This window comes from Meles meles, chromosome 6 (assembly GCF_922984935.1).
Source record: "Meles meles chromosome 6, mMelMel3.1 paternal haplotype, whole genome shotgun sequence".
Taxonomy (NCBI): domain Eukaryota; kingdom Metazoa; phylum Chordata; class Mammalia; order Carnivora; family Mustelidae; genus Meles; species Meles meles.
Window position 1 is genome coordinate 108,914,074 of NC_060071.1, and position 25,785 is coordinate 108,939,858.

The window sequence follows — 25,785 nt, forward strand, 5'->3', positions numbered from 1 at the left end:
TTAAAAAGGGAAGGTGCTAGGGACTTGCAACCATGGTGATGCTCAAAAAGAGGCTAAATACTTGTCTTGAAGTAGTCAACTATCTAAAGGTCCATCCAAGCATCATTTAATAATTCTTTGTGGGGCGCCTGGGTGGCTCAGTGGGTTAAAGCCTCTGCCTTCGGCTCAGGTCATGATCTCAGGGTCCTGGGATCGAGCCCCGCATCGGGCTCTCTGCTCCGCGGGGAGCCTGCTTCCTCCTCTCTCTCTGCCTGCCTCTCTGCCTAGTTGTGATTTCTTTCTGTCAAATAAATAAAATATTTAAAAAAAAATAATTCTTTGTAAGGGCTAGTCATTTAATAATTCTTCGTAAGGGCTTTTCATCTACTCTGGTTGACTGTCATTTTCAATATCATAGCATACACGCTAGACTTCTTAAACTTGTGTTCTGTATTTCACTTTCTGTACCATTTTTTGCAAACAGAATATACTCAAGTTAAAGAAATATAATTTGTAGTGTTTTGGTGCATATTTGCAACTTCCAAACATTACCTAAACATTGCCTGTTAGCTCATGTGGAACTGTAGAAAACTGTAAAGATTTTCCTTATTCACTGTTGGCTAAAGTTACTAATACACAAAGTTCTGTTACTGCTACCTAAAATTTTACCGTGTGCACATGAAAAACATCTTACTTATTGATCATCTGAGTCATAAATTGTGGATATAATTTTATAGTGGCCACAAATATAAAAAATACTTTAAAAACTGGAATACAAAGACTGCAAGGAATGCATACGGGTTTGTAAAAAAACAATTTTTTCTTAGAGAAAGATAATCAGTTTAGGTTAAATTTCTAATCTTAGTTATAAAGTACTTTTCTGCTAAAAAAAGGAAGTGAGAAGACCTATGCTATAAAAAATAAGGAACATCTTGAAAACTTGAATAGAAATAATTTATAAAATTAAGTACAGATATCCTAAAGATGTAAAAATGGAGTGAAATAAAAAAAACAACTGCAGGGAATTTGTTTATTAAAGCATTAATGTTAACACTTCTAAGTATTCACTTACGAGTTTTCTTTGTCACTGCCTTGGTCAATGGACATAACGGAAAATATTGCACAAAACTCAAGCATGGAAATAATAATTAACAAAATATCTAAGCAACATGTATAGGCTTTACATTTTAAAAATTAATCCAAACAAAATAATTTGAAGCACTTCTCTGATTTGGAAGTCTTAAAATGTTTCTCACATGTTTTATTTAAGATTTTTTTTTTTTTTTTTTTTTTTTTTTTTTACAAATTGACACTGTGTACAAAGAGTTCAAATGGCCAGTAAAACTACTGCTTTAAAATTGTTGGCTTTAAGTAACAGAGGTATAATTTGAATTCACATCAGAGCTTTCTAAAATGGCAATAGTACAAGCATATGACTTTCTCTAGAATCCAAAATCTGTTCTGGCTTCCCTTGGCTAAGGAATAGAAAACTAGACAGCCTTCTAAAACTGCCACGATTTCCTGAAATGCTTTGATAAAAGTTGGCATACTTTGTTTCTCTTCCTTAGCTTGGTAACACTGGGCTAAACAGAAAATGAAGAATATTCAGTCAATAGTAATTTAAACAGTAGCTAGCGTTGGACCTGGAAGTTTTGGTAAAATTGACGACCATTCAGAAACATAGTCTTAAAAGAAAAGTGGTTTGCCAAAATTAGGCCAAAAATGTTCTTAAAGGGAAAAAAAATGCCAAGAATGAGCTGAACATTAAAGTTTATCTGTTCCTAGATGATTATGAAAAACACAAAGGAAGCTGAAACACTACATATAGATAAGAATGAATTCTTACAGAGCAAGTTTATAGAAATTGTAGAGTAATAGCCTTTCTGAATTTCCACTTGATGTTTAAAATTTTATAAGTGATTTATTATGTCACCACATTAAGTCAATTCAATTAATTCCAATCAGTAAGAACTGCTTCAGAAATACCTTGAAAAAGATAATGACAGAAACTATAGATTTGAAAAGCAAACCAGTTTTTACAAAGCTTATCTCCAGATGTAGAATATATAAGGCTATCAATTCCCAATTCTCCTTAACAATAGATTACTTATGTTTAGCCATCCCATCTTATTCCAGTTTAGCATTAAGAAAGAAATCCTAAAGGACTGTACTATTGCTAAACACTGTCAATATTTCTCATATTCACCATTTAGACTATACCTCATTTTATTTCCCTTGTAATATTAAAATAATGAATAAATAGGGTCCTTTAGTTAAGGTCCTCCACCTTATCTTAAGTGAAATATAAAATAAGGCAGACTTATTAATTTCTTGCTAGCATTGGCTTAAAATCTGTTTACAAAATAAGAAATAGTAAACTTTAAGGTTTTTTTTTTTTTACCCAGAAAGCAGATGTATCCTGATCCACACCTAATATCTACAGAAAACATTTCATCATTTTAGTTTAGTCTATAACATTTTTCTTGGAATATTATTATACCTCAGGAAAAAAATCCAATTAACCAACTACAGAAATTATGCTCAATTACTAACCTTTTGAAAGAGGCAAAAGTTCAATAGGAAAACCTAAAATAACTTGTTTAACAATTACCAAGTGCTGTAAAGGTCATTAAAATTGGTAAATAATAAATGCAGTTTTGTTGTATTTTACCATTAACGCAAAATAGGATGGTGAAACTTCCCAACAGAGTATGTTAAAGAATGTCAACTGGAACACTGATAACATCACATTTGTCTTCTGACACCAACATTTTCCAATATGAAAAGAGTGACAGGTAGTTTCACAGAATTTGAAATTTAGAATCTGAAATTTGTAAGTTCAAGAACAGAATTAAAACTCAACTTAAGTGGAAAAAAACAAAATATGGCCAGTAGTGTCTAAATTTCAAATAAAATCTCAAGGGTAAGTATGGCTGCTGTTTCTCCAAACAGTCATTTTTCAATAAAATGTTGGCTGTGTCATAAGAAATCTCCTGTGCTTTCTATCAACCAAGGCCTGCTGAAGTACAACACGTTTCCCTTGTATATTCAACCTCAGCTGAAATGTCGAGCAAGGCGGGCAGATCTATAGTCAGCACGAAGTTGTACGAAGGAGTGAAGAATGTTCTTGTCCAGATTAGCAAGTTGTTCTCCTGAGCAGACTTGCTTTAAATTATCTGGGGCAACTACCAGAAGATTGCAAAGTGCATGCAGAGTATCAAAAAGCTGTAATACCAGTGGAATCTGAATTAAAATAAGAGAAGAAAAAAAATAACATTGACACAAAACAATTTCTAGTTTTATAATTATTTTATAAATTCTTCTCATTTATATACTGTTAAGACTTACTAATGTGGGAGGATTCAATATTAAAAACTGTAAAAACTCCTGAAATTGTTAAAACCTAAATATTTCAGACATTAAATAAACTTGGTATAATTTTTTTGAAAAGATCCATGCCAATTTCCTTCAACAGTTGTCATTTATACTTCTATGGATTAGAATTAGTTACCATTAATATAGCACTTTTCTTAAATAATTTAAGCCTAAGGAAAACTGATTTCAGAGAGATGTACATGAAGAAAGAACTTATTTTCCTGATGTGTGATATATATACACAGCATTAGTTATGGAAGTCAACAATGTCATTTGGACTGTTGAACTGAAATATGGCCTTATCTAAAATACAGCACAGAGCAAAAATGTGTTAAGACTGAAAATATGATTAGAACATTACTCTTTCAGTTAGGAAATGTTAGATCTGTCTCACTACAATATCAACAAGTTTTAAACTTTTCAGTAGTGATTATAAGTCAGCATGCATTTTTAATGGTCTGACTTATGTTCTTGAGCCTATTTACAAGTTTTATATTTGTGAATACATACCTTGAAGTCTTTGGCACACTTCCTATATTCAGCTACGTCACAAATTGCTAACATGCCACCCCCACAACTGTACGAATATTGTTGAAGATGCTCATAAATAAGTCGATGAAAACGTACTCCAAGTTCCATCAAAACTGTATCCACATTCTTCCCATCCATGGAATTTTTGATCTTTTCCACTTGCTTTCTTACATAAGCACAGACTTTAACACAGGCCTGTAAAATTTTTTCTACACTTATTACATAGAAATGTGTATCAGCTTAGCTAGTAAGAAAATACATACAGTGTCTCATTAATCTCTAAGTATAAAAGAAAAAACATAGAGCACAGTAAGATACACCAATGAAAATGTTAATGAAAATATTATGTATAGTAGGTATTCTTACTAGTATACTGAATTATTTTACTCACATTAGTATATTGAATCAAAACATTGTTTTCATCCTCTGGCTTAAAATCTGTTTTCTTTTGTTCTGCAGTCAAGATATGCTTCATCTGTCCAATCATACAATTTAATGTCCTAGAGAATTAAGAACACCATATATTTTACCCATTTATTTTAAATTTCCTTTAATTTGTATTATTTATACTAAATTAAATTATTTAATTTCAGAGCACCATAAAATTATTTACTACCTGTAGACTTTAGATTTTAGAAAAAATAAATTCTAGGTCTTGCTATTATTAGCTTCCTGCTCTGGCCCAATACTTTATTCATGGTAATCTTAAAGATGTGAGAAACCTGTCACTAACTTACTTCCTTAACAACCAGATATAGAGGGGCACCTGGGTGGCTCAGTTGTTAAGTGTCTGCCTTTAAGTTAAGTGTTAAGTTAAGCCCCCACATTGGGCTCCCTGCTCGGCGGGAAGCCTGCTTCTCCCTTTCTCACTCCTGCTTGTCTTCCCTCTCTCGCTGTGTCTCTCTCTCTCTGTCAAATAAATAAATAAAATCTTTAAAAACAAAAAACAAAAAACCACCATATATAGAAACTGGTTAGGAAGAGGGGAAGATAGAGGATTTAAGATAATGGCCAACGTTTGGAAGAATTGGTGAGAAGAATAGGAGTTTCACAGTCTAAGGATAAGCAGGAAGCTGAACAAATGGTACTAATGATTCAGTGGGGAAATGAGAACATGGGTTTATAGCAGCACCGATAACGTTGAAGTTATGTGTTATTCTCCAACAGTGATCAGCCATCCAGTTATGGGAATAAAAGAGACTGCACTGATCCAAAACCTTGGATCTGCAATAAGATAGATAAGGTTAATGGAAACAGATTTTATGGTAATTATAAGGGACTAATTTAAGAGATGGATCAAACAACCTAAGCATAACAATAAAGAAAAGGATAGTAGATTGGCATAAGATAAATATATTAAGGGCTGGAGTTCCTGCTGAGGTCAGAAAGCAGGTTATGGAGTTGGAAGAACAGGAGGTTGTGAGCAATGAGTGGGATATTCAAGCTTGAGGTTTTTGTTACCAATGATAACGAGGTCTAGTAGGATATGAGATTAAGTAGCTAAAGTGAAGATGATCAAGAAAATGAATGGGTCACACACATGGAAGTAGAAGTAACCTAAGATTTAAGGTTAAAAGAAAAACTGTAAGCCAGATGCCTGAATCCTCAATAAATGCAGCAGACTAACATAAATGATTGAGAGACACAGCAATAAGAAAAGATGATGTGAGTTTTAAAAGCAAGGGGGTTCTGACCTAACACCTATAGATGGATACTGGTCTGAAAATATCAGAAGGTATAAGATGAATGCTCTGCTCACCTCTTGGCCCCATGGTACATGGGTAAAATATGAGAAGTTCACATTCATGAGACCACTACAGAATACTGTGCCTTCAATTCATCAACTAGTGCAAAGACTCTGAGATTAAGGCTGATACAGAAAAATATTAAGAAGACAACAAGAAAATACACCTTTCCTATATCTCTGAAATTTAAACATATCTAACCTCCCCATGTCCCAAATATGATTTTCAGGTATTCTGAGGTAAAGCAAGAAGAAACAAATTAATATTGAGGGATTTAAGTTAGAAAAATACATACTTCTTGAAGTGATGATTATAATGTGAACAATGTATCATACACATTGTAATTGTATTAAATGCAGTTCTATGTATGTATAATCTCATGAGGTCCTAACTAAAAACAAAAGGGAGAGACCAGTTTTAGGATTATTCTAAGCCTATAATTCAGTAAATTCATCTCAGTAACTAATTTTGTAACATCCTTATTTTTCCTAGTTTTACTTTTCAATTTAATCTTTCTTTCCTTCATTATCATATACTCAACGGTAATTGTTGATCTTAGTGAGAAGGTAGCTACAAGTTTGATATTACTGATATAGGAAAAATTATTCCATTTTTTCATAAATTAGAGTGGATTCCAGGTTATCCTTATAACAGCACTGAAACTAACTTGCAGCCAAATATGCTTTCCTTCATAGAAAAGAAAGGAACAGAATTACAATAAGTGAAAAAGATAGGCCCAAATCTAGTAGCATGAGCTTTAGAATTTGAGTTCCACCTCTGCCACCATTAACTATGTGATTCTGAACAAATTACTTAATTTCTTTAAGCCTCTATTTCCTCATCTGTAAAACAGTATTTCCTACCTAATAAATAAAATAATACAGGTAAAGGTCCTTGCACTAGCATACACCAAATGCTTGAAAAGTGGTAACTATCATCATCATTAATAAATGCCCACCACATCATCTCAAGAAAAGAGACCCACTGCTCTACAGTATTAATAAGGTTATTAACTACAACAAAAGTTACAAAAATGTTTGAATACAGAGTTTGCATTCACTTAATGAAATTTACAGAAAACAAGTAAACAAGTATATTTATTTAAAGCATTTCAGATATTAAGCCTGAAAATTCTAAATGAAAATAAAATCCTCTATGTTACATACCATTTTTAAGGAGTTTGGACAGAGAGAGGGAAAGAGGAAGAGGAGGAGAAAGTGGTGGCCTATAAAAATGGTTTTCAATTGAATCTAGTTTAAAAGCATAACTAAACATACTGAAAAACATTTTCATGTTGCATTTATAATGGTATTTTTACAATTTAAAAAACTTAAGAGAAAAACTAGCTGGCTCAGTTGGTGAAGCATATGTCTCTTGGTCTCAGGGTTTTGAGTGTGAGCTCCATGTTGGGTGTGGACTTTAAAATAAAATCTTTAAAGGAATGCCTGGGTGGCTCAGTCAGTTAAACATCTGACTCTTGATTTCAGTTCAGGTCATGAACTCAGAGTCATGAGATTGAGCCCTGTGTCTTGGCTCTATGCTGAGCAGGGAGTCTGCTTGAGATTCTCTTTCCCTCTGCCTTTTCCCCCAGAGCTCTCTTTTCTCTAAAATAAATAAATCTTTTTTAAAAATCTTTAAAAAATTAAAAATAGGGGCGCCTGGGTGGCTCAGTGGGCTAAGCCTCTGCCTTCGGCTCAGGTCATGATCTCAGGGTCCTAGGATCGAGTCCCGCAGAGAGCCCGCTTCCCTCTCTCTCTCTCTGTCTGCCTCTCTGCCTTGCTTGTGATCTCTATCTGTCAAATAAATAAATAAAATCTTAAAAAAAAAAATTAAAAATAAACATAAAAAATATAAAAGGTAAAACTAACAACTTGCCTATCAATGCCATTATCCAATTTCGTCTCCATTTGTTCAATTATTTCTTTTTTCTTCTGAAGGCATTCAGATAACTTAGGAGAAGAGCTATTGAATGTTTAAAGGGAAAAAAAAATCACATTAGCAGCCTTATAAAAGTTTTTCACATGCACATGTGTATTATTATAAACATTTATAAATACACATGTATTGTTTTAATTTGCTCACAAATCCAAGAAGCACATTACATAGTAATTGCTATCCCCAATTTAATACTAGGAAATTGAGTAGTATTACTATGCTTAACAGTCACACTAGGAAAAATTAACCAGTTACATGAGAAGGAAGAGGAAGATTTTGATGTTACTTTCATGTAAGAGAAGATATCCCTTAAGAATATAAACATATGTGATTTTGAAATTTTGGGATTATTTGGTTTCCTTTTTAATTAAATATCTAGATTAACAGTAAAACAAAAATGAACAAACCCCAAAAGGCTATCACCAGAGTCTTAAGAATATAGTAAATTGTACTAATTAAAATTTGAAAACTAATAGTCAATCCAGTTGTATTTTGCTTTCCTTTATTATGAAAACAAATTTGACAATCACATCTGCCTTCTGAATGCCATCTAAATGTCAAAAACCACCTAAACTATTAAGGAATATGCAACCCTATTAGTCAGGTGAGTTTTGCACCATAAGGCATTACAGTTCTTAAAATAGTACATTTCCTTTTAAAGTGTGATTCAGGGATCACAAGTTATCTTTATCTTTGAGATTGTTTATGAAGTAATTTCTTGGGATATCAATGTATACAATAAAATGTTTAAAATTTTATCTTTTGGGGTACTTCGGTGGCTCAGTTGTTTGGGCAACTGCCTTCAGCTCAGGTCATACTCCTAGAGTCCCAGGATAGAGTCCTGAGTTGGACTCCCTGCTCAGCGGGGAGTCTGCTTCTTCCTCTAACCCCTCCCCTTATTGTGCTCTCTCTCTCATTCTCTCTCTGATAAATAAAATAAACAAATGAAATAAAATTTTATCTTTTACATATATTTTTCCTCTTCAATAATAGTACACATACAAATTTTATAAGGCATGTTCATGTGAGTATACTCTACATTATTTAATCCTCACATACCTTAAAAGGTCACATAAACTGATAGGAAGATATAAACCAAATCTTATTTAATGCCTTATTAAAATCTGTCCAATTAATCATATAAAATTTTTGTTGCATACCTTTATACATGTAGTATTATAATTGAAATACCTCTGAAATACCAAGAAAATCAATTTGACTAACCTTATTAGTGGCATAAGGTGATCATTAAACTGCTTGTCAAAAAGATGAAAAATAGTATTGGCCTGTTGCACAACATCCAAAAAATAGAGATTTGCATTCCTAGAATCTGAAGAGGGAATTCCTAAAATTGGAAGGCATGTATGTATTAGAATCATACTTGAAATTCATCTTGGCAACAGAAAAAAGAACATGGCATAATAAATAAAAGTAACTCCTATTTTAATAAATCAGCAATGATTTTTGTGAATAGAAGAGTAAAATTAAGCTCAATAACTTAATAAAAAGTGAATCCAAAATTTTTACATGAAAAATTTCCCCATCTACCCAGTCTTCATTATTTGCTGAGATAAACCAAAAAATAAATCAATAAATGAATCATCTTGAACCGTATCTTCTCCTTTCCTTTCCCATTCTCATGCCTAATGGTTCCACATTAGCCATGCATACATTTCCACCATTTTTCTTTTAACAAGGCCTCATTATCTCTGGTAACAGTTAAAATAATTTTTTATTAGTTTCTTGGGTTCAAATCACTCTTTCCTGCTATGTATTGTTGCCAGAGTAACATATTTAAACTTACACATTTTACTCATCTTGCTCTCCCTTACTTCCTCAAAAATATTCAAAGTCTCCTCACTGTCTACAAAATAAATTCTTTATTTTCAGCATGATATTCAGCCGACTCAATATGCTGACTCCAAAAAAAAGCTGACCTCTCCAGACTTTAGTTTCCTCTTTTTTTTAAAAGAACTATAGATAAATTCTAAGGTCCATTCCAACCTTAGATGTTTACGTTTCTAGCTAAAATTAAAAGGCATAGTGGGTTAGGGAAAATATTCACGTATGAGAAAATGAAATTAATAACTACAATTCTTTATAGGATGATGATTTTTTTCAAAGTTTTAAAAATGAAAACAAAGGTGTTTCATTTTCCCATAAAAGTCAAAATCACCAACTGATAAGAAAATTAAAGGCTCCAACATAAACTTACAAGAAAAAAAAATTTTGTGGAAAACCCTTACTATTAACAAAAGATATTAAAATTAAGGTAGTTATTTGTGTGGTAGTTATTTATGGTTTTTTGTTTTTTTTTTTATTTGACAGAGATCACAGTAGGCAGAGAGAGAAAGGAGGAAGCAGGCCCCCCACTGAGCAGAGAGCCCGATGCGGGGCTCGATTCCAGGACTCTGGGATCATGACCTGAGCCGAAGGCAGAGGCTTTAACCCACTGAGCCACCCAGGCGCCCCATTTATGTATGTTTTTAACCACTGAAGTTTTTAAAGGATTATTCAATGTTATGCAGAAGAACTGGTACAACTATTTATGACAACAGCAGTGTAAATTAGTGTAAAAAAACCCTTTTGGAAAATTCTATATGTATAGAAATTTTTAAAAACTGGTAATACACCTTGTGGGTTTTTTTTTTCCTCCTTTTATTAAAAGTAAACCCTAGTCCCTATATGGGGCTCAAACTCATAACCTAGAGATCAAGAGTTGCATGCTCTACAAAACTGAGCCAGCCACATGCCTCTAGTAACACACTTTGATCTGCTAACTTCACCTCTGGGATTTCATACAGAGAAAATAATTCAAAATAAGGAAAACACTTTAAGCTCTACAATGTTCACTGCAGCATTATTTCTATTATCAAATTGCTGAAAAAAATCCAACATGTCTAGTAATAGGGGATAGTTAACTTTATTTAACTTTATAATATATATATACACATGACAAAATTTTGAACTATCATTAGAAGTAACAACAGTAATTGTTAATTAAATGGCTACATGGAAGAAAACTTATGAATTATAAGAGACATTTTCATCCTACCAGCAAATTTTCTAAGCCTTTCCAAATTGTGAATATAGCTACTAAAATGAAGATACTAGATTTCCATATGAGCTAAATAACCATATGGATTCAAATTATTGTTACTTTTTTTCATTATCTTCTTTAATTTTCTTAATATCTTTGAGGCATTATTATCCCAATACAAACTGCCACATTAAGTCATTTGCAAATGGCAAATGTTAAACATTTGATGTCAAGAGTCTGCTATAATTGGGGTGCCTGGCTGGCTCAGAAAAGCATGTGACTCTTAATCTTGGGGGTCATGAGTTTGAGCCCCACACTGGGTACTGAGATTACTTAAGAAAATAAATAAACTTTTTGGGGCGCCTGGGTGGCTCAGTGGGTTAAAGCCTCTGTCTTCGGCTCAGGTCATGATCCCAGAGTCCTGGGATCGAGTTCCGCATTGGGCCCTCTGCTTGGCAGGGAGTCTGCTTCCTCCTCTCTGTCTGCCTCTGCTTACTTGTGATCCCTGTCTGTGAAATAAATAAATAAAATCTTTAAAAAAAAAGAAAAGAAACTTTTAAAAAAAATAGTCCACTGTAATTAAGTTTAAAAAAGAAGCAGGATACAAATGCTTCACAAGTTTACTGAATTATGGGCAATTTTGCTTCAGTGTTAAAAAAACGTTTTAAAAGGGTGTGATATACAGTCAATAAACATTTTTGAGCATCTACTATGTGCTAAGGACTAGATAATAATGGTGGATGATAGATAAAATTCCTAGCCAGGGGCACCTGGGTCTCAGTGAGTTAAGCTTCTGCCTTGGCTTGGGTCATGATCTCAAGGTCCTGAAATCGAGTCCTGCATCGGGCTCTCTGCTCGGTGGGGAGCCTGCTTCCCTCTCTCTCTCTATGCCTTGCCTCTCTGCTTACTTGTGATCTCTGTCTGTCAAATAAATAAATAAAAATCTAAAAAAAAAGAGAAGATTCCTAGCCAGAAGAGCATATATGCTGTTCTCTTAAAATACTTTCTCTAAATACTCCATTTATCTCTTTTACACCATTCAGCTCTCTGGTTCATACATCTCCTTGGAGAGGCATTATCTAACCCACCTCTCTAAAAAAGTCCTCTGCTCCTGAATTCTTCCTCCCACCTCCCCAACACTTCTCACTATCTTTTACTCAGTTTTATTTTCTTCATTGCACTTTCTAGTCATTTATCGATCTTATCTAAGAATGAAAGCTCCATGAGTGCAGGAGTAGGCACTTAAAAGGTATGTTAATGAATGAATTCTGGTAAGTGGAAGCAGACATCAACAGATGAAAATTTCATTGTGATAAGTGTTATGAAAAACATTAATTGAGTAATGAAATAATGAGTAACTAGGCTGAGACTAGAGGGCTATCTTAGCTAGGGTAATCCACAAAACCCTCTTTAAGAAGATGATATCTCAGTTGAGATTAGAGGTTGAAATAGCAGGCATGAGAAGAGCTAAAGGAAAAGGAATTGGGAAATAGGGGGAAAGCTGAGTCAGGAAAAAAAAAGAATGAGGGTCAGAGGGGCTGATGGCTAAGGTAGTGAGAAGAAGTACAGTATGAGAAGCGGATGAACACATAAGAAGACGACAGATCAAAAGCCATGTTTTTGTAAAGTTTGTTATTGTTTTCCCCCTAAAAGTATTAGGAAGTTCATAAAGGGTCTTAAACAAGGAAATGATAATCAAACTGACTGTTAACGTGGAGTCAGTCATGTGGAGAAGTGAGAAGACACAGAAAGACCAGTTAGGAGTGGATAAAGATGATGGCATTTAAATTAGGGTGGCATCAGTAGAACTTGAGAAAAGTAGATGAATTAAAGTTATGTCTGAAGTATACTGATAGAATTTGCTGATAGACTGGCTATCAGGTTTGATGAAAAGGAAGAACTATGGCAACTCCAATGTTTGGGGCCTGCGCAACTAGTAAATAGTAATGCTTTTTAAGGACATGGGGAAGAATGAGAGTGGACCAGGTTTAAATGGAAGATAAAAGAGTTTCAGTAGGGATATGCTAAATTTGAGATGCACACTGAACAGGTGGAAAGTTCAAGGAGGAAACTGCACTAATGTGGCTGGAATATAGGAAAGAAATCATTATTATCCTATTAATACCAGTAAACCCAAAAGACGAAAAGCAAAGGAAAAATTTTAATATGAATCTATTACTTTCCAGGCTTATTTTGGAATATTTTCCTTTCTAAACTTCACATTACTCAATTGCTTCAACCAGAACTGCTTTCACCTTCAGTTCTGCTCCTCTGATATTTTATAACTTAAACATTGTACCTCATTCTGCCATACACTGTAGTGACTTGTGTAGCTTACCCTGTCCTGCTTAATGTAAGTAATGTGAGAGAACTGTCTTTGTGTAACTTTCTGCACCTGACAGTTCTTGCATTACAGATGCTCAAAAAGCATTATTCATTGCACTGAACTGAATTTGACATATATATAGTGTTGAATATATACAACACATTACACATATAGTTAAGCATGATCAAAGGATTTAACACAAAGTATAATACAAATAAATATACTTACCAGCAAGTCCTGTTTCCAAAGCATAATCAATATGTTCAATACATAAAAATTCCACAAGAATGGTAAAAATTCTAAAGGCATTCCTTGGTAAATCAGAAGGATCAGAGAGCTTCAAAAACAAAAACCAAATACATCACTCCTCCAGTATTTTTTTAAAAGTGCTTTTTTTTTTTTTTTTAAAAGCAATCAACTTTGTATAAGATGTAGCCAGTATTCAGGTATCAAAACAATTACTTATGCCTATTCCTCTCCACTCCGAATGCCTCACTCACATACACTGACACATAGTTACAATGCTCCCTATTTCCATACAATTCTCCTGGCTTAGATCAATGTTTTTCTCACTTGGGTTGCAATCCATTAGTGGATTGTGACAACAAAGAAAGAGGGAATCAATGAGATAATCAACAGGAAATAAAGTATAATGTCCATATTAAAGTCAATATAGTTTTATGAAATAAATACACACAAAAACATCATATACATACACATACATATAACAAATATCCACTGGACTGCTATGTAAAATCCATTTCTTGTAGGTTGTGGTCAAAGAAATTTCAGAGTCACCAACTTTAACGAAAGCTATTCTAGCAAAACTCAGAATAAAAAGGATACTTTATTCTATTGAGGGATAGGAATAGGGAAATCAGTAACAAATGCACTATAAAATATGACAGGCTCAAAGCCCAGCTTCATCACCCCTAAGATATTACTTAACCCCAACAGGCCTTAATTTCTTCATCTGTAAGGTGGGGACAATGTTAACATTACTTACATCCTAGTCCTGAGATGAGAATAAAAATATAAAAATCTACGTAAGTATTTTAAGCACAAATGGTACACAGTAAACTTAACAATAATAAATGTTCATTTTTCTGTTATACTGCTGATGATTAACTACTCAGAAGAATTATCAGTAATTAGAGTGAGAAAACTATATCTTTTAAAAAGTTAGAAAACTACCTCTTGAAATCTTATTACTGCTTCCTATATTATTTATCAACTGATTGTTGCCTCTGTAGTTGCTATTCATTTACCTTTAAAGACCCAATTTGGTATTACTCAATTCCCTTCCTGATCTTAATACCACCTCAAAGTTTACTCTTCACTAGTGGCTCTACCACTATCTTCACCTCCCTTTTTTGCTCAGTGATGCTCAACAGATGCTCTTAACAAACAATAAAGAATAAATTTTCCACCCGCCTGTATACATTCATATATCCATGAATAATCGACAGAAGAGGTAGACAGAAAATTGATAGGCAAATAGAAGATGTAAATCGCCCTGTCAATCAACTGGACCTGAGATTTATAGAATACTCCATCTAACAACATCAGGATATACATTTACAAAGTTGGATCATATCCTGGTTTAGAAAACAAGTCTCAACAAATTTAAAATGGATTCACATCATACAAAGTATGTCCTTTAACCACAACAGGATCAAATTTGAACAAATAACAGAAAAAAACTAAAAAATACCCCAATAGCTGACAACTAAAACACTTCTAAATCACTCATTGGAGTATTCTGAACTAAATGAAAATAAACACAACATATCAAAATCTGTGGTATGCAGTTAAAGCTTACCTTAGAGGGAAATTTATAAGGCTAAATGTTTATATTGGAAAAGGAAAAACTGTCTCCAATCAATGACCTCAATTTCCACCTTACAAAACTAAACAAAGAAGGGCAAATGAAATCCAAGTAAGCAGAAGAAAAGTAACAGAGTGGAAATTGTTGAAACACAAAATGAATAATCAGTGACACCAAAAGCTGATTCTTTGGGAAAATCAATAAAACTGATAAATCAGACTGATCAGGAAAAAAAAGATACAAATTGCTGATATCAAGAATGATGAGGTGACATCACTATAGACTTTTCTGATATTAAAAGGGTAATAAGGAAATATCATGAACAACTTAATCCCAACACATTCCAAACATTTGTGTGAAATATACAAATCCTTAAAGACAAACTACCAAAGCTCAATTAAAAAGAAATAGGTAACTTAAATAGTTCTAAATCTATTCTAAAAGTTGGATTTGTAGTTAAAAACTCTCACAAAGAAAACTGCAGGCCCAAATGACTTCACTGATAAATTCTTCTAAACATTTAAGGAATAAGTAATACCAATTCTAAACAAACTCTTCCAGAAAATTGAAGAGGAAGAACTATCTTCCAACTCATTCTACAAGGCCAACATTGCCCTGACAACCAAAACTAGACAAAGACATAGTGTGAAAAAATATATGTGTAAGTCAATATCCCTCATGAACACAAACACAAAACCTCTAAACAAAAAAATTCAGCAAACCTAATCCAACAAAATATACGTATGATAATACACAATGACCAAGAGGGTATCAAAGGAATGAAAGGTTACCATTTGAAAATCAATGTAACTCAGTACATTAACAGAATAAAAAGAAAGCATTTGACAAAATCCAATAACCAATCTTATAAAAACTCGGAAAACTGAAAATAAAAGAATTTCCCCAATCTGACAAAGAGCATCTGTGGAAAAACCTATGATTAATGTCATACTTAATGGTGAAAGACTCAATGCTTTATTCTTAAGATCAAGAGTAATATAAGGTATTTGCTCTCATCACTTCCATTCATCGCTGTACTGGAGGTTCTGAGCAATGCAATAATGCAAGAGAACAAAATAACAGGTTTCTATACCAGAAAGGAACAAGTAAAACTGGCTTATTGGCAGAAGGCATGATAGTCTATATAGTAAATCCTGTGCAGTACACACACACACACACACACACACACACACACACACACACAGGCTATTAGAACTAATACGTAAGTTTGGGTAGGTGTAAAGTCAACATACAAAAATCAACTGTTTTTCTCTACACTAACAATAGTGTATCCAAAATATAAGTTAAAAAAAATACCACTCACATTAAAATAGCACTAAAAATTATAAAACTCTGGTAAGGAAAATTAAAGAAAACTTAAATAAATGAGCAGATATGCTTTATTCGTAGTGTATCTGAAAACTCAGTATTACTAAGATGTCACTTCTCCACAAACCCAACTATAGATTCAATGCAATCAAAATCCCAAACTTTTTCCCCCAGAGACTGAAAAACTGATTATAAGACCAATGAGAACGCAAAATAATTTGTAAGAAAATATTAGAGGATGGACAGTATGTGATTCGAGACTTAATAGTTACAATGATCAAGACAGTGTAGTATTGGCACAAAGACAAATAGTTAAATGGAACGGAATAGAGTCCAGAAACAGATTCACATATAAACTGTCAAGCAGTTTTCGACAAAGGTTCCAATGTAATTTAGTGGAAAAAGGACAGTCTTTCCAATAACACTTAAACAACTGGATACCTAAATGCAAAAAAAAACTAAACTTTGATCCATACATCATGGGACATGTATAAGTTAACTCAAAACTAATTACAGAACTAAATGTAAAACCTTAAACTGTGAAATTACTAGAAGAAAACATAATAGGAAATCTTTGTGACCATGATTTAGGCAAAGATTTTTTATATACAAAATACCATCCATAACAGAAAAGTGTAAAATTGGATTTCACTAAAATTAAGAACTGCTAGTCTTTGGATGCAAGGGCAGTTCAACATGCACAAATCAATCAATGTGATAGAACAAATCAATAAGAGAAGAGAGAAGAACCACATGGTCCTCTCAACTGATGCAGAAAAAGCATTTGACAAAACATAGCATCTGTTCCTGATTAAAACTCTTCAAAGTATAGGGATACAGAGAACATTCCTAAACTTCATAAAATGTACCTATGAAAAACCCACAGCGAATATCATTCTCAATGGGGAAAAGCTGACAGCCTTCCTTTTGAGATCAGGAACACAACAAGGATGTCCACTCTCGTCACTGTTGTTCAACATAGTACGAGAAGTCCTAGTAACAGCAATCAGACAACAAAAAGAAATAAAGGGTACTCACATTGGGAAAGAAGAAGTCAGACTCTCTTTGCAGATGACATGATACTTTTTTTTTTTTTTTAAGATCTTATTTATTTATTTGAGAAAGAGCACGAGAGAGCAGGTCAGAGGGAGAAGCAGACTCCCCGCAGAGCTGGGAGCGCGATGCGGGACTCGATCCTGGTACTCCAGGATCATGATCTGAGCCAAAGGCAGTCGCCCAACCAACTAAGCCACCCAGGCACCCTGACACGATACTTTATATGGAAAACCCAAAAGACTCCACCCCCAAACTACTAGAACTCATACAGCAATTCAATAATGTAGCAGGATACAAAATCAATGTATAGAAATCAGCTGTTTTCTTATACACTAACAATGAAAATATAGAAAGGGCACCTGGGTGGCTCAGTGGGTTAAAGCCTCTGCCTTCGGCTCGGGTCGTGGTCCCGGAGTCCTGGGATCGAGCCCCGCATCGGGCTCTCTGCTTGGCAGGGAGCCTGCTTCCTCCTCTCTCTCTCTCTCTCTCTCTCTCTGCCTGCCTCTCTCCCTACTTGTGGTCTCTATCTGTCAAATAAATAAAATCTTTAAAAAAAAAAAAAAGAAAATATAGAAAGGGAAATTAGAGAATTGATTCCATTGACTATAGCACCAAGAACCATAAGATACCTGGGAATAAACCTAACCAAAGAGGTAAAGGATTTGTACTCAAGGAACTAGAGAACACTCATGGAAGAAATTGAAGAAGACACAAACAGATGGAAAAGCATTCCACACTCACGGATCAGAAGAGTAAACATTGTTAAAATGTCTATACTGCCCAGAGCAATCTATATTTTCAATGCCATCCTGATCAAAATTCCACCGGCATTTTTCAAAGTGTTGGAACAAGCAATCCTAAAGTTTGTATGGAACCCAAAAAGACCCTGAATGGCTAAGGAAATGCTGAAAAAGCAAAACAAAACTTGGGGCATCATGTTGCCTGATTTCAAGCTTTACTACAAAGCTGTGATCACCAAAACAACATGGTACTGGCACAAAAACAGACACATACACCAGCGGAACAGAGCAGAGAGCCCAGATATGGGCCCGCAACTCTATGGTCAAATAATCTTCAACAAAGCAGGAAAAAATATACAGTGGAAAAAACACAGTGTCTTCAATAAATGGAGCTGGGAAAATTGGAGAGCTACGTATAGAAGAATGAAACTCGACCATTCTCTTACACCATATACAAAGATAAACTCAAAATGGATAAAAGACCTCAACGTGAGGCAGGAATCTATCAAAATCCTAGAGGAGAACATAGGCAGTAACCTCTCTGACATCGGCCACGGCAACTTCTTTCAAAACATGTCTCCAAAGGCAAAGGAAATAAAACTGAAAATGAACTTTTGGAACTTCATTAAGATCAAAAGCTACTACACAGCAAAGGAAATAGTCAACAAAACAAAGCAACCCACGGAATGGGAGAAGATATTCACAAATGACACTACAGACAGAGGGCTGATATCCAAGATCTCTAAAGAACTCCTCAAACTCAACACTCAAAAAACCGATAATCATGTCAAAAAATGGGCAGAAGACATGAACAGACACTTCTCCAAAGAAGACATACAAATGGCTAACAGACACATGAAAAAATGTTCATCATCATTAGCCATCAGGGAGACGCAAATCAAAACCACACTGAGATACCACCTTACACCAGTTAGAATGGCCGAAATTAACAAGACATTAAACAAGTGCTGGAGAGGGTGTGGAGAAAGGGGAACCCTCTTCCACTGTTGGTAGGAATGCAAGTTGGTGCAGCCACTTTGGAAAACAGTGTGGAGATTCCTTAAGAAATTAAAAGTAGGGGTGCCTGGGTGGCTCAGTGGGTTAAGCCTCTGCCTTTGGCTCAGGTCATGACCTCAGGGTCCTGGGACAGAGCTCCACATTGGGCTCTCTGCTCTGCGGGGAGCCTACTACCCCTTCTCTCTCTGCCTGCCTCTCTGCCTTCTTGTGATCTCTCTCTCTCTCTCTCTGTCAAATAAATAAAATCTAAAAAAAAAATAAATTAAAAATAGAGGTAACCTATAACCCGGCAATTGCACTACTAGGTATTTAACCCAAAGATACAGATGTGAAAAGAAAGGCCATATGTATCCCAATGTTCATAGCAGCAATGGTCACAATTGCTAAACTGTGGAAAGAGCCAAGATGCCCTTCAATAGACAAACGGATAAAGAAGGTATGGTCCATATATACAATGGAGTATTATGCCTCCATCAGAAAGGATGAATACCCAACTTTTCTATCAACATGGACGGGACTGGAAGAGATTATGCTGAGTGAAATAAGTCAAGCAGAGAGAGTCAATTATCATATGGTTTCACTTACCTGTGGAGCATAAGGAATAACATGGAGGATATTAGGAGAAGGAAAGGAAAAGTGAATTGGGGGAAATCAGAGTGGGAGATGAACCACGAGAGACTGTGGACTCTGAGAAACAAACTAAGGGTTTTATTTGTGGGGAGGGGAGGACAGTGGGGGATTAGTTGAGCCTGGTGGTGGGTATTAAGGAGAGCATGTATTGCATGGAACACTGGGTGTGTGGTGCATAAACAATGAATCATGGAACACTGAGAAAATAAAATAAAATAGAACTTCTAGTCTTTGAAAACACTGTTAAAAGATTAAAAAGACAAGTCACAGACTGAAAGAAAACATTGGCACATCATCTATCTGATAAATGAATATATCATTTATTATATCTATGCATACAGAACTCTCAAAGGATAACAATAACTTAATTTTTTAAATGCACAGAATACACAAAATACACCAAAGAATATATACAAATAGCAAATCAACACATGAAAAGATACTCAATTAGTCATTAGGAAAATGCAAACTAAAACCATAGTAAGATATTACTACGTATCATTAGGCTATCTAAAATTAAAAAGACTGATCATATCAAATGTTGGAGATCACGGGGAGCAAATGAAACTTTCACACATTGCTGGTGGGAATATCAAAAGAAACAACAACCTTGGAAAACAGTTTGGGTGTTCCTTTAAAAGAAATACCATATGACTCAGCCATATTGCTACTAAGTATATACCCAAGGGAAATGAAAGCATATGTCTGCATAAAGACATATTCGTGACTGTTCACAGTAACTTCATTCATAATAGTGAAACACTGAAATCAACCTAAATGTCTATCAATAAGTAAGTAGATATACTGCAGTATATTCATGAAAGGAAATACAACTCAGCAACAGAAAGGAGCGTACTAAGTAACATATACAGCACAGATGAATTTCTAAAAAATCTAGTATTTACAAAAAATTCTAGAAAATTAATGAACCTCTTAAAGATATCCTATTGTCACCCTCCTTTTGAAAACAAATCTACAGTGACATAAAGCTGATCAGTGGTTCTCTGAGGACAGAAATGAAGGGAGAGAAAAGGGGGATTATAAAAGGACAAAAGGAAACTTTTTGGGGTGATGGATCTGTTCATTATCTTGACTGAAATTAAAGCTTCAGAAATGTAGACATAACATCAAAGTTATCACATTGTGCAGTTTAAATATATGCAGTTTGCTAAATGTCAAAGGTATCTCAAAGTTATTTTTTTAAAAAGAAAGGGAAAAAATCACCAATCTGTTCATTACACTGCCCTTTTTAAATAATCCTTTAAAGTTTGCATCATCATCATCTACAAGGTCAGATCTAAATTTCCAAGCATGGTATGCAAAAAGTCTGTTTATCTTTTCAACTTCCTTTCTCATTACTCTCCCAGGTATATTTTTATTTCAAGCATTTTATGCTGCACAGCTGATCTTTGCATACTACTTTTTACATGAACTATTCTCTCCAAGAATCACCTTCTTGAAGATAACCTATGTAGCTTTAAGACTCAAGCCTAAAATGTCCCCTTCTTTTTGAAACCTTTTCAAATAAATACTCTTCCTCAATTCTTTAACCAGGCAGAGCTGGTTGCATTGTCTTTGGTTCCAGCAGGGTGTACCTATTTTGCACTGATTATTTATATGTCTCCCTTTCTCCACAGTATGCAAAAGTAATATATATGTCTTATTTTTACATCCTCAATGTCTAACATAGCAGCTGCTACAAAGTAAACACATGTTTCTTGGATCAGATTGCACTGAATTTCCATCTTTTAATTTCCAGACAAAAGGTATGATACAGAGCTAGTTACTATGATTCAAACAATATAATGTTGACAGCTTCAAGTTCAATGATCTTTAGAAATATTTTAACATTATTTCCAGCATTCAGAAAACTAGAGACAGTAATTTACCAATTATACCCATCACCCACCTAGATGTGTCGTATGTTAACATTTTTCCAAATGTACTTCAGATTTTTTTTCTTTTTGGGGGGAAGGAGGAAGGGAAGTCCTACATATGAATAAAGTCCCTTAGGTACCCCTCCCTCATGGCAAACACTACCCTGAATCTATCATGTTCATGCTTGTGCACATCCCTAAACAATATGAGGTATTCTTCTACTTTTTAAAAACTTTATATAGTGGTACTGTACTGCATATATCTTTCCCCCATCTTGTTCTTTTCTCTCAACACTGTATTTTTTAGATATAAGATACATAGAACTCTAGTTTAGTCATTTAAATTGTTGTACAGCTTTCTAGTGTATAAACAATGTCAATTTATCAATTTTCTTTTTGAGGCACACTTAATTTGCTTCTGATTTTTCACCATGATAAACAATGCTGCTGTGATGTTAGATATGGTATATAGACCTATGAGTTTCTCTAAGGAATTCTCAAGTTACTATCCAAACTATACCAATTTTTACTTCCATTAGTAGCATAAGAAAATTTCTATTGCTCCTTATCCTTACCAACACTTAGTATCATCAGACTTTTTGCAGACTGAAGGAGAATGAGATAGTATTTTCCCATTTTAAGTTTCACTTTCCTATTAGTGAGATTGAATATCTTATTGGTAATTTACATTTTCTGTATTTGTTTACATATGTTTATCAAAACTTCTTTCAAAATAACTTGCATATATTATCTCCTCTTTGTAGGTAAGGAATCTGAGCTCTAAAGACATTAGGTAATTGGCCACAGGAAGTGGTGGAGCCAGCTTTTGAGTTCTCCTCTGGTTGATTCCAGAGACCTCACTCTTAGCTACCACATATAATGGAGTCAGATGATAGTTACTTTATGTACTGAGAACCCACATGGGCATTTATTAGTCTTTGTTTTCTATTTATTTATATATATATATATATATATATATATATATACTATTTATATAAGTAATTTATACTGATTTACTGTCCATCAATATAAAATACAGACCATATAATATCAATAAAAATAAAAAAATTAAGACTACCTCAACTCTCCATTCTACTGCTTAAGAAGTATATGTGTCTCAGTTTCTTCATCTGTAAAATGGAATAAAAACCTCACAAGGTTGTTACAATGATTAAATGAGCTGGTGTATATCTAAAGAGCACTGACATAGCATATGCTATACAATTATTTGCCACTATTTGTTTTACATAATCTTCGCTAATAATATTGGCTATAATACCTTCTCACCGGCTGTGACTTATCTGTTTCCTTTGTTAAAGTTTGTTTGTTGGACAGAAATTCTAAATTTTAAGGGAGTCAACTTTTCCTTTGATATTTGGGTTCTTAAAACACCCTTCTTTCCCTAATGCTCTCTTTCTTTATGAGATGGCTCTAAACCTCCCTTTCATTTCTTGATTTAACATCGCTTACAGAAGAAAAATTTGTATATTCAACTTTAAAGTTATATTAAAATATGCTTCTAAATAATTTTAAAATAATTCTGTTCTCCAAAACAAACCCTCTATCATTTTTTATTACAAAAAATAGTTATTCCTAACCAGAGAGCACATTTATATATTAAAAACAAGGCAAAGATTAAAAAACGCAACCATATAAATAAAATAAATTTATAAATACTCTTACCCTATGACATCTTTCAAAGGCTTGTTTGGTTTCTTGTAAAAGATTAACCACCACTTCTTGAGATAGGAAAGTTTCCCCATGAGTATCGATACTTGGCCCCAGTGGTAAGTTGGTACGTTGTCTAATTTTCTCTTTCAAATCCTGAATACTAATGCATCATAACAACAAATGAAAAGAGAACACTTTACACAGATTTCAAGTACTCTTCAACTTAGTATACATCATCAGAAAAAAAAAATGGACTAATTGCCAGACCTAAAAGTTCTAATTCCAATAATTAGTTCCATAAAGTGAAATAAGCCTTAATCTCTTATTTTTTAAAAAAAAATATTTTATTTATTTATTTGACAGAGAGAGACACAGTGAGAGAAGGAACAAAACAGGGGGAGTTGGAAAGGGAGAAGCAGGCTTCCAGCCAAGCAGGGAGCCTGATGCGGGGCTCGATCCCAGGATGCTGGGATCATGACCTAAGCCGAAGGCAGTCGCTTAACGACTGAGCCACCCAGGCGCCTCAAGCCTTAATCTCTAAACAGAAAATTATCTTCTGAAAAATGAGTATATTTGGAGTTATGACCCTTAATGTCTCTTTCCGCTCTAAAATTCTGACTCAACAGTCAAAAGTTTCTTGTTTGGTTTCCTTATACAGTGGACTATTCCAAATAAGTTAATATAACTAACAGTCCTGCTTAAAATAAACTTTAAAATTTTGTGTTTTTTAAATAAATTTAAGCATTTAAGCATATTGCACATTTCTTTATCATTATTAAACAAGATATATTAAACACAATTTAGCTTTTCTTAATGATTGAGGGTTACTTTGAACATTTACTATATGGTGGTATCTTTAGAAGGTTGGATTTCTTTTGCTCCTAGAATACCTAGCTCTAGACCACTATGAATTTTCTTTTTCTTTTTTTTCTTTTTTTTTTTTTTTAATTTATTTACTTGACAGAGAGAGATCACAAGCAGACAGAGAGGCAGGCAGAGAGAGAGAGGGAAGCAGGCTCGCCGCCGAGCAGAGAGCCTGATGCGGGACTCGATCCCAGGACCCTGAGATCATGACCTGAGCTGAAGGCAGCGGCTTAACCCACTGAGCCACCCAGGCGCCCCTGAATTTTCTTTTTAAAAAGATTTTATTTTTTGGAAGCCTGGGTGTCTCAGTTAAGCATCCGCCTTCAGCTCAGGTCATGATCCCAGGGTCCCGCAAATGAGCCCCACATCAGGCTCCCTGCTCAGCGGAAAGCTTGCTTCTCTCTTTACCTCTGATCCTTCCTTGCTTATGCTCTCTTTCTCTCGCTCTCAAACAAATAAAATATTTTAAAAATAAATAAATAAAGATTTTATTTTCTTTTTTAAGTTATCTCTACACCCAAAATGGGGCTTGAACTTAGAATCCTGAGATCAAGAGATGCATGCTCCACTGACTGAGCCAGCGAGGCAACCCAAACTATTACTTTTTTTTTTTTTAATTCTCATGGTTGTTCTTTAGTTTTTCTCTTCCCTTACTTGCTGCTGCCTTTCAGACGTCACTTCTCATTCCTAATTATAACCATTCCCTGATCATTATTTAGTATATGACCAACTGGGAAACAAGAAACTGATTTGAGTGTACTCTATATTCTAATTATATGGGTCTGCTTAAGTCATTCTTCTTCATTCTAGAATCAAATGGGCTGAGACCTGGATAAGAGGTACCACTAATCCTATAGCAAATCATTTTTTTGTAGTATGTGAATTATAGGTTTCAAGATATTAATTAATTTTATCCCCAGGTCATCAAAAAGCTCAAGGTATCTAAACTGTAAACTATTTGCTGTTTTTTCCCCCACACCTGCAACAACAGAAACAATGTGTTTCCTAGTTAATACCTGGAATAATTCACTCAGTCTGGGAGGAAAAAAAGGAGACTATAGAACTCTTTATAGTGCTGGTATTCTGCTTTACATTTTAATTACATTATGTTGCATTTCAAGACATGGTTCAAGAGAGGATTTGATCAATGAGCTGGGTTAAAGGAGTTCTTCACAGAAAATTCACTGACTGTTAATATTTGACAACTTTGTCCAAATATAATAAAGTTCTTAAAATCTTTAGCTTTAACTACAACATTTAACAAAAAACACTCACCCTCCTGTGCCAATGGATCTCTTCTGATGGTTTTTTGAGTCATAATAGCGCTGTAGGATCATAGCACTTCTGCTTTTCAAATATCCAGTCTCTACCTCAATATAGTTCTCCAAATAGGAAATGAAAATGGATTTGATAAGCTTAGACAAGAAAGTCTGTTTATCAGTACCTAAGTTAAACTCCATCAACTTGCTGGAAAGATTTGTGGTTCTTTTCATGGAAAAGGGGAAAAAAAGATTAATGTATATTTTAGGTATATTGACAATACTAAGGAATATACATTTTTACAAAGTAATTTTAGTAACATGTTAAACCACCATTTGTTAAACCTTGGAAGGCACTCGGGATACAAAGAGCAGCTGCACAGGGCTATATGTAACGCAGAATGTATTACAAACAACACTGAGGTTTAGAAAACTGACTACAGATAATTTTGCTTCTAGGAGAGGAAACTGAGGCAACCAACCAGTCTAGAAATGGCAACAGTGGCAGAATGACTTCAATATGTTCTAATGCCATTCCTGATATGGTATCCACGTCAGAATACTGAAGATCTACTTTCTTTCA

General features: G+C 34.3%; 1 protein-coding gene across 1 annotated transcript in view; it reads right to left on the minus strand.

The window, feature by feature from the left end:
- Positions 1-995: 995 nt before the first annotated feature.
- The window catches only part of EXOC5 (exocyst complex component 5), a 70,556-nt gene continuing 45,766 nt past the window's right edge, over positions 996-25,785 (minus strand). The window contains exons 11-18 of the mRNA XM_046009546.1: positions 25,219-25,428; positions 23,092-23,239; positions 13,160-13,268; positions 8,790-8,910; positions 7,506-7,592; positions 4,277-4,385; positions 3,865-4,080; positions 996-3,222 (exon numbers count right to left, since the gene is read on the minus strand). Of these exons, the coding sequence (XP_045865502.1) occupies positions 3,034-3,222; positions 3,865-4,080; positions 4,277-4,385; positions 7,506-7,592; positions 8,790-8,910; positions 13,160-13,268; positions 23,092-23,239; positions 25,219-25,428 (1,189 nt within the window). The 3' untranslated portion in view covers positions 996-3,033. The remainder of the gene's footprint in view (positions 3,223-3,864; positions 4,081-4,276; positions 4,386-7,505; positions 7,593-8,789; positions 8,911-13,159; positions 13,269-23,091; positions 23,240-25,218; positions 25,429-25,785) is intronic.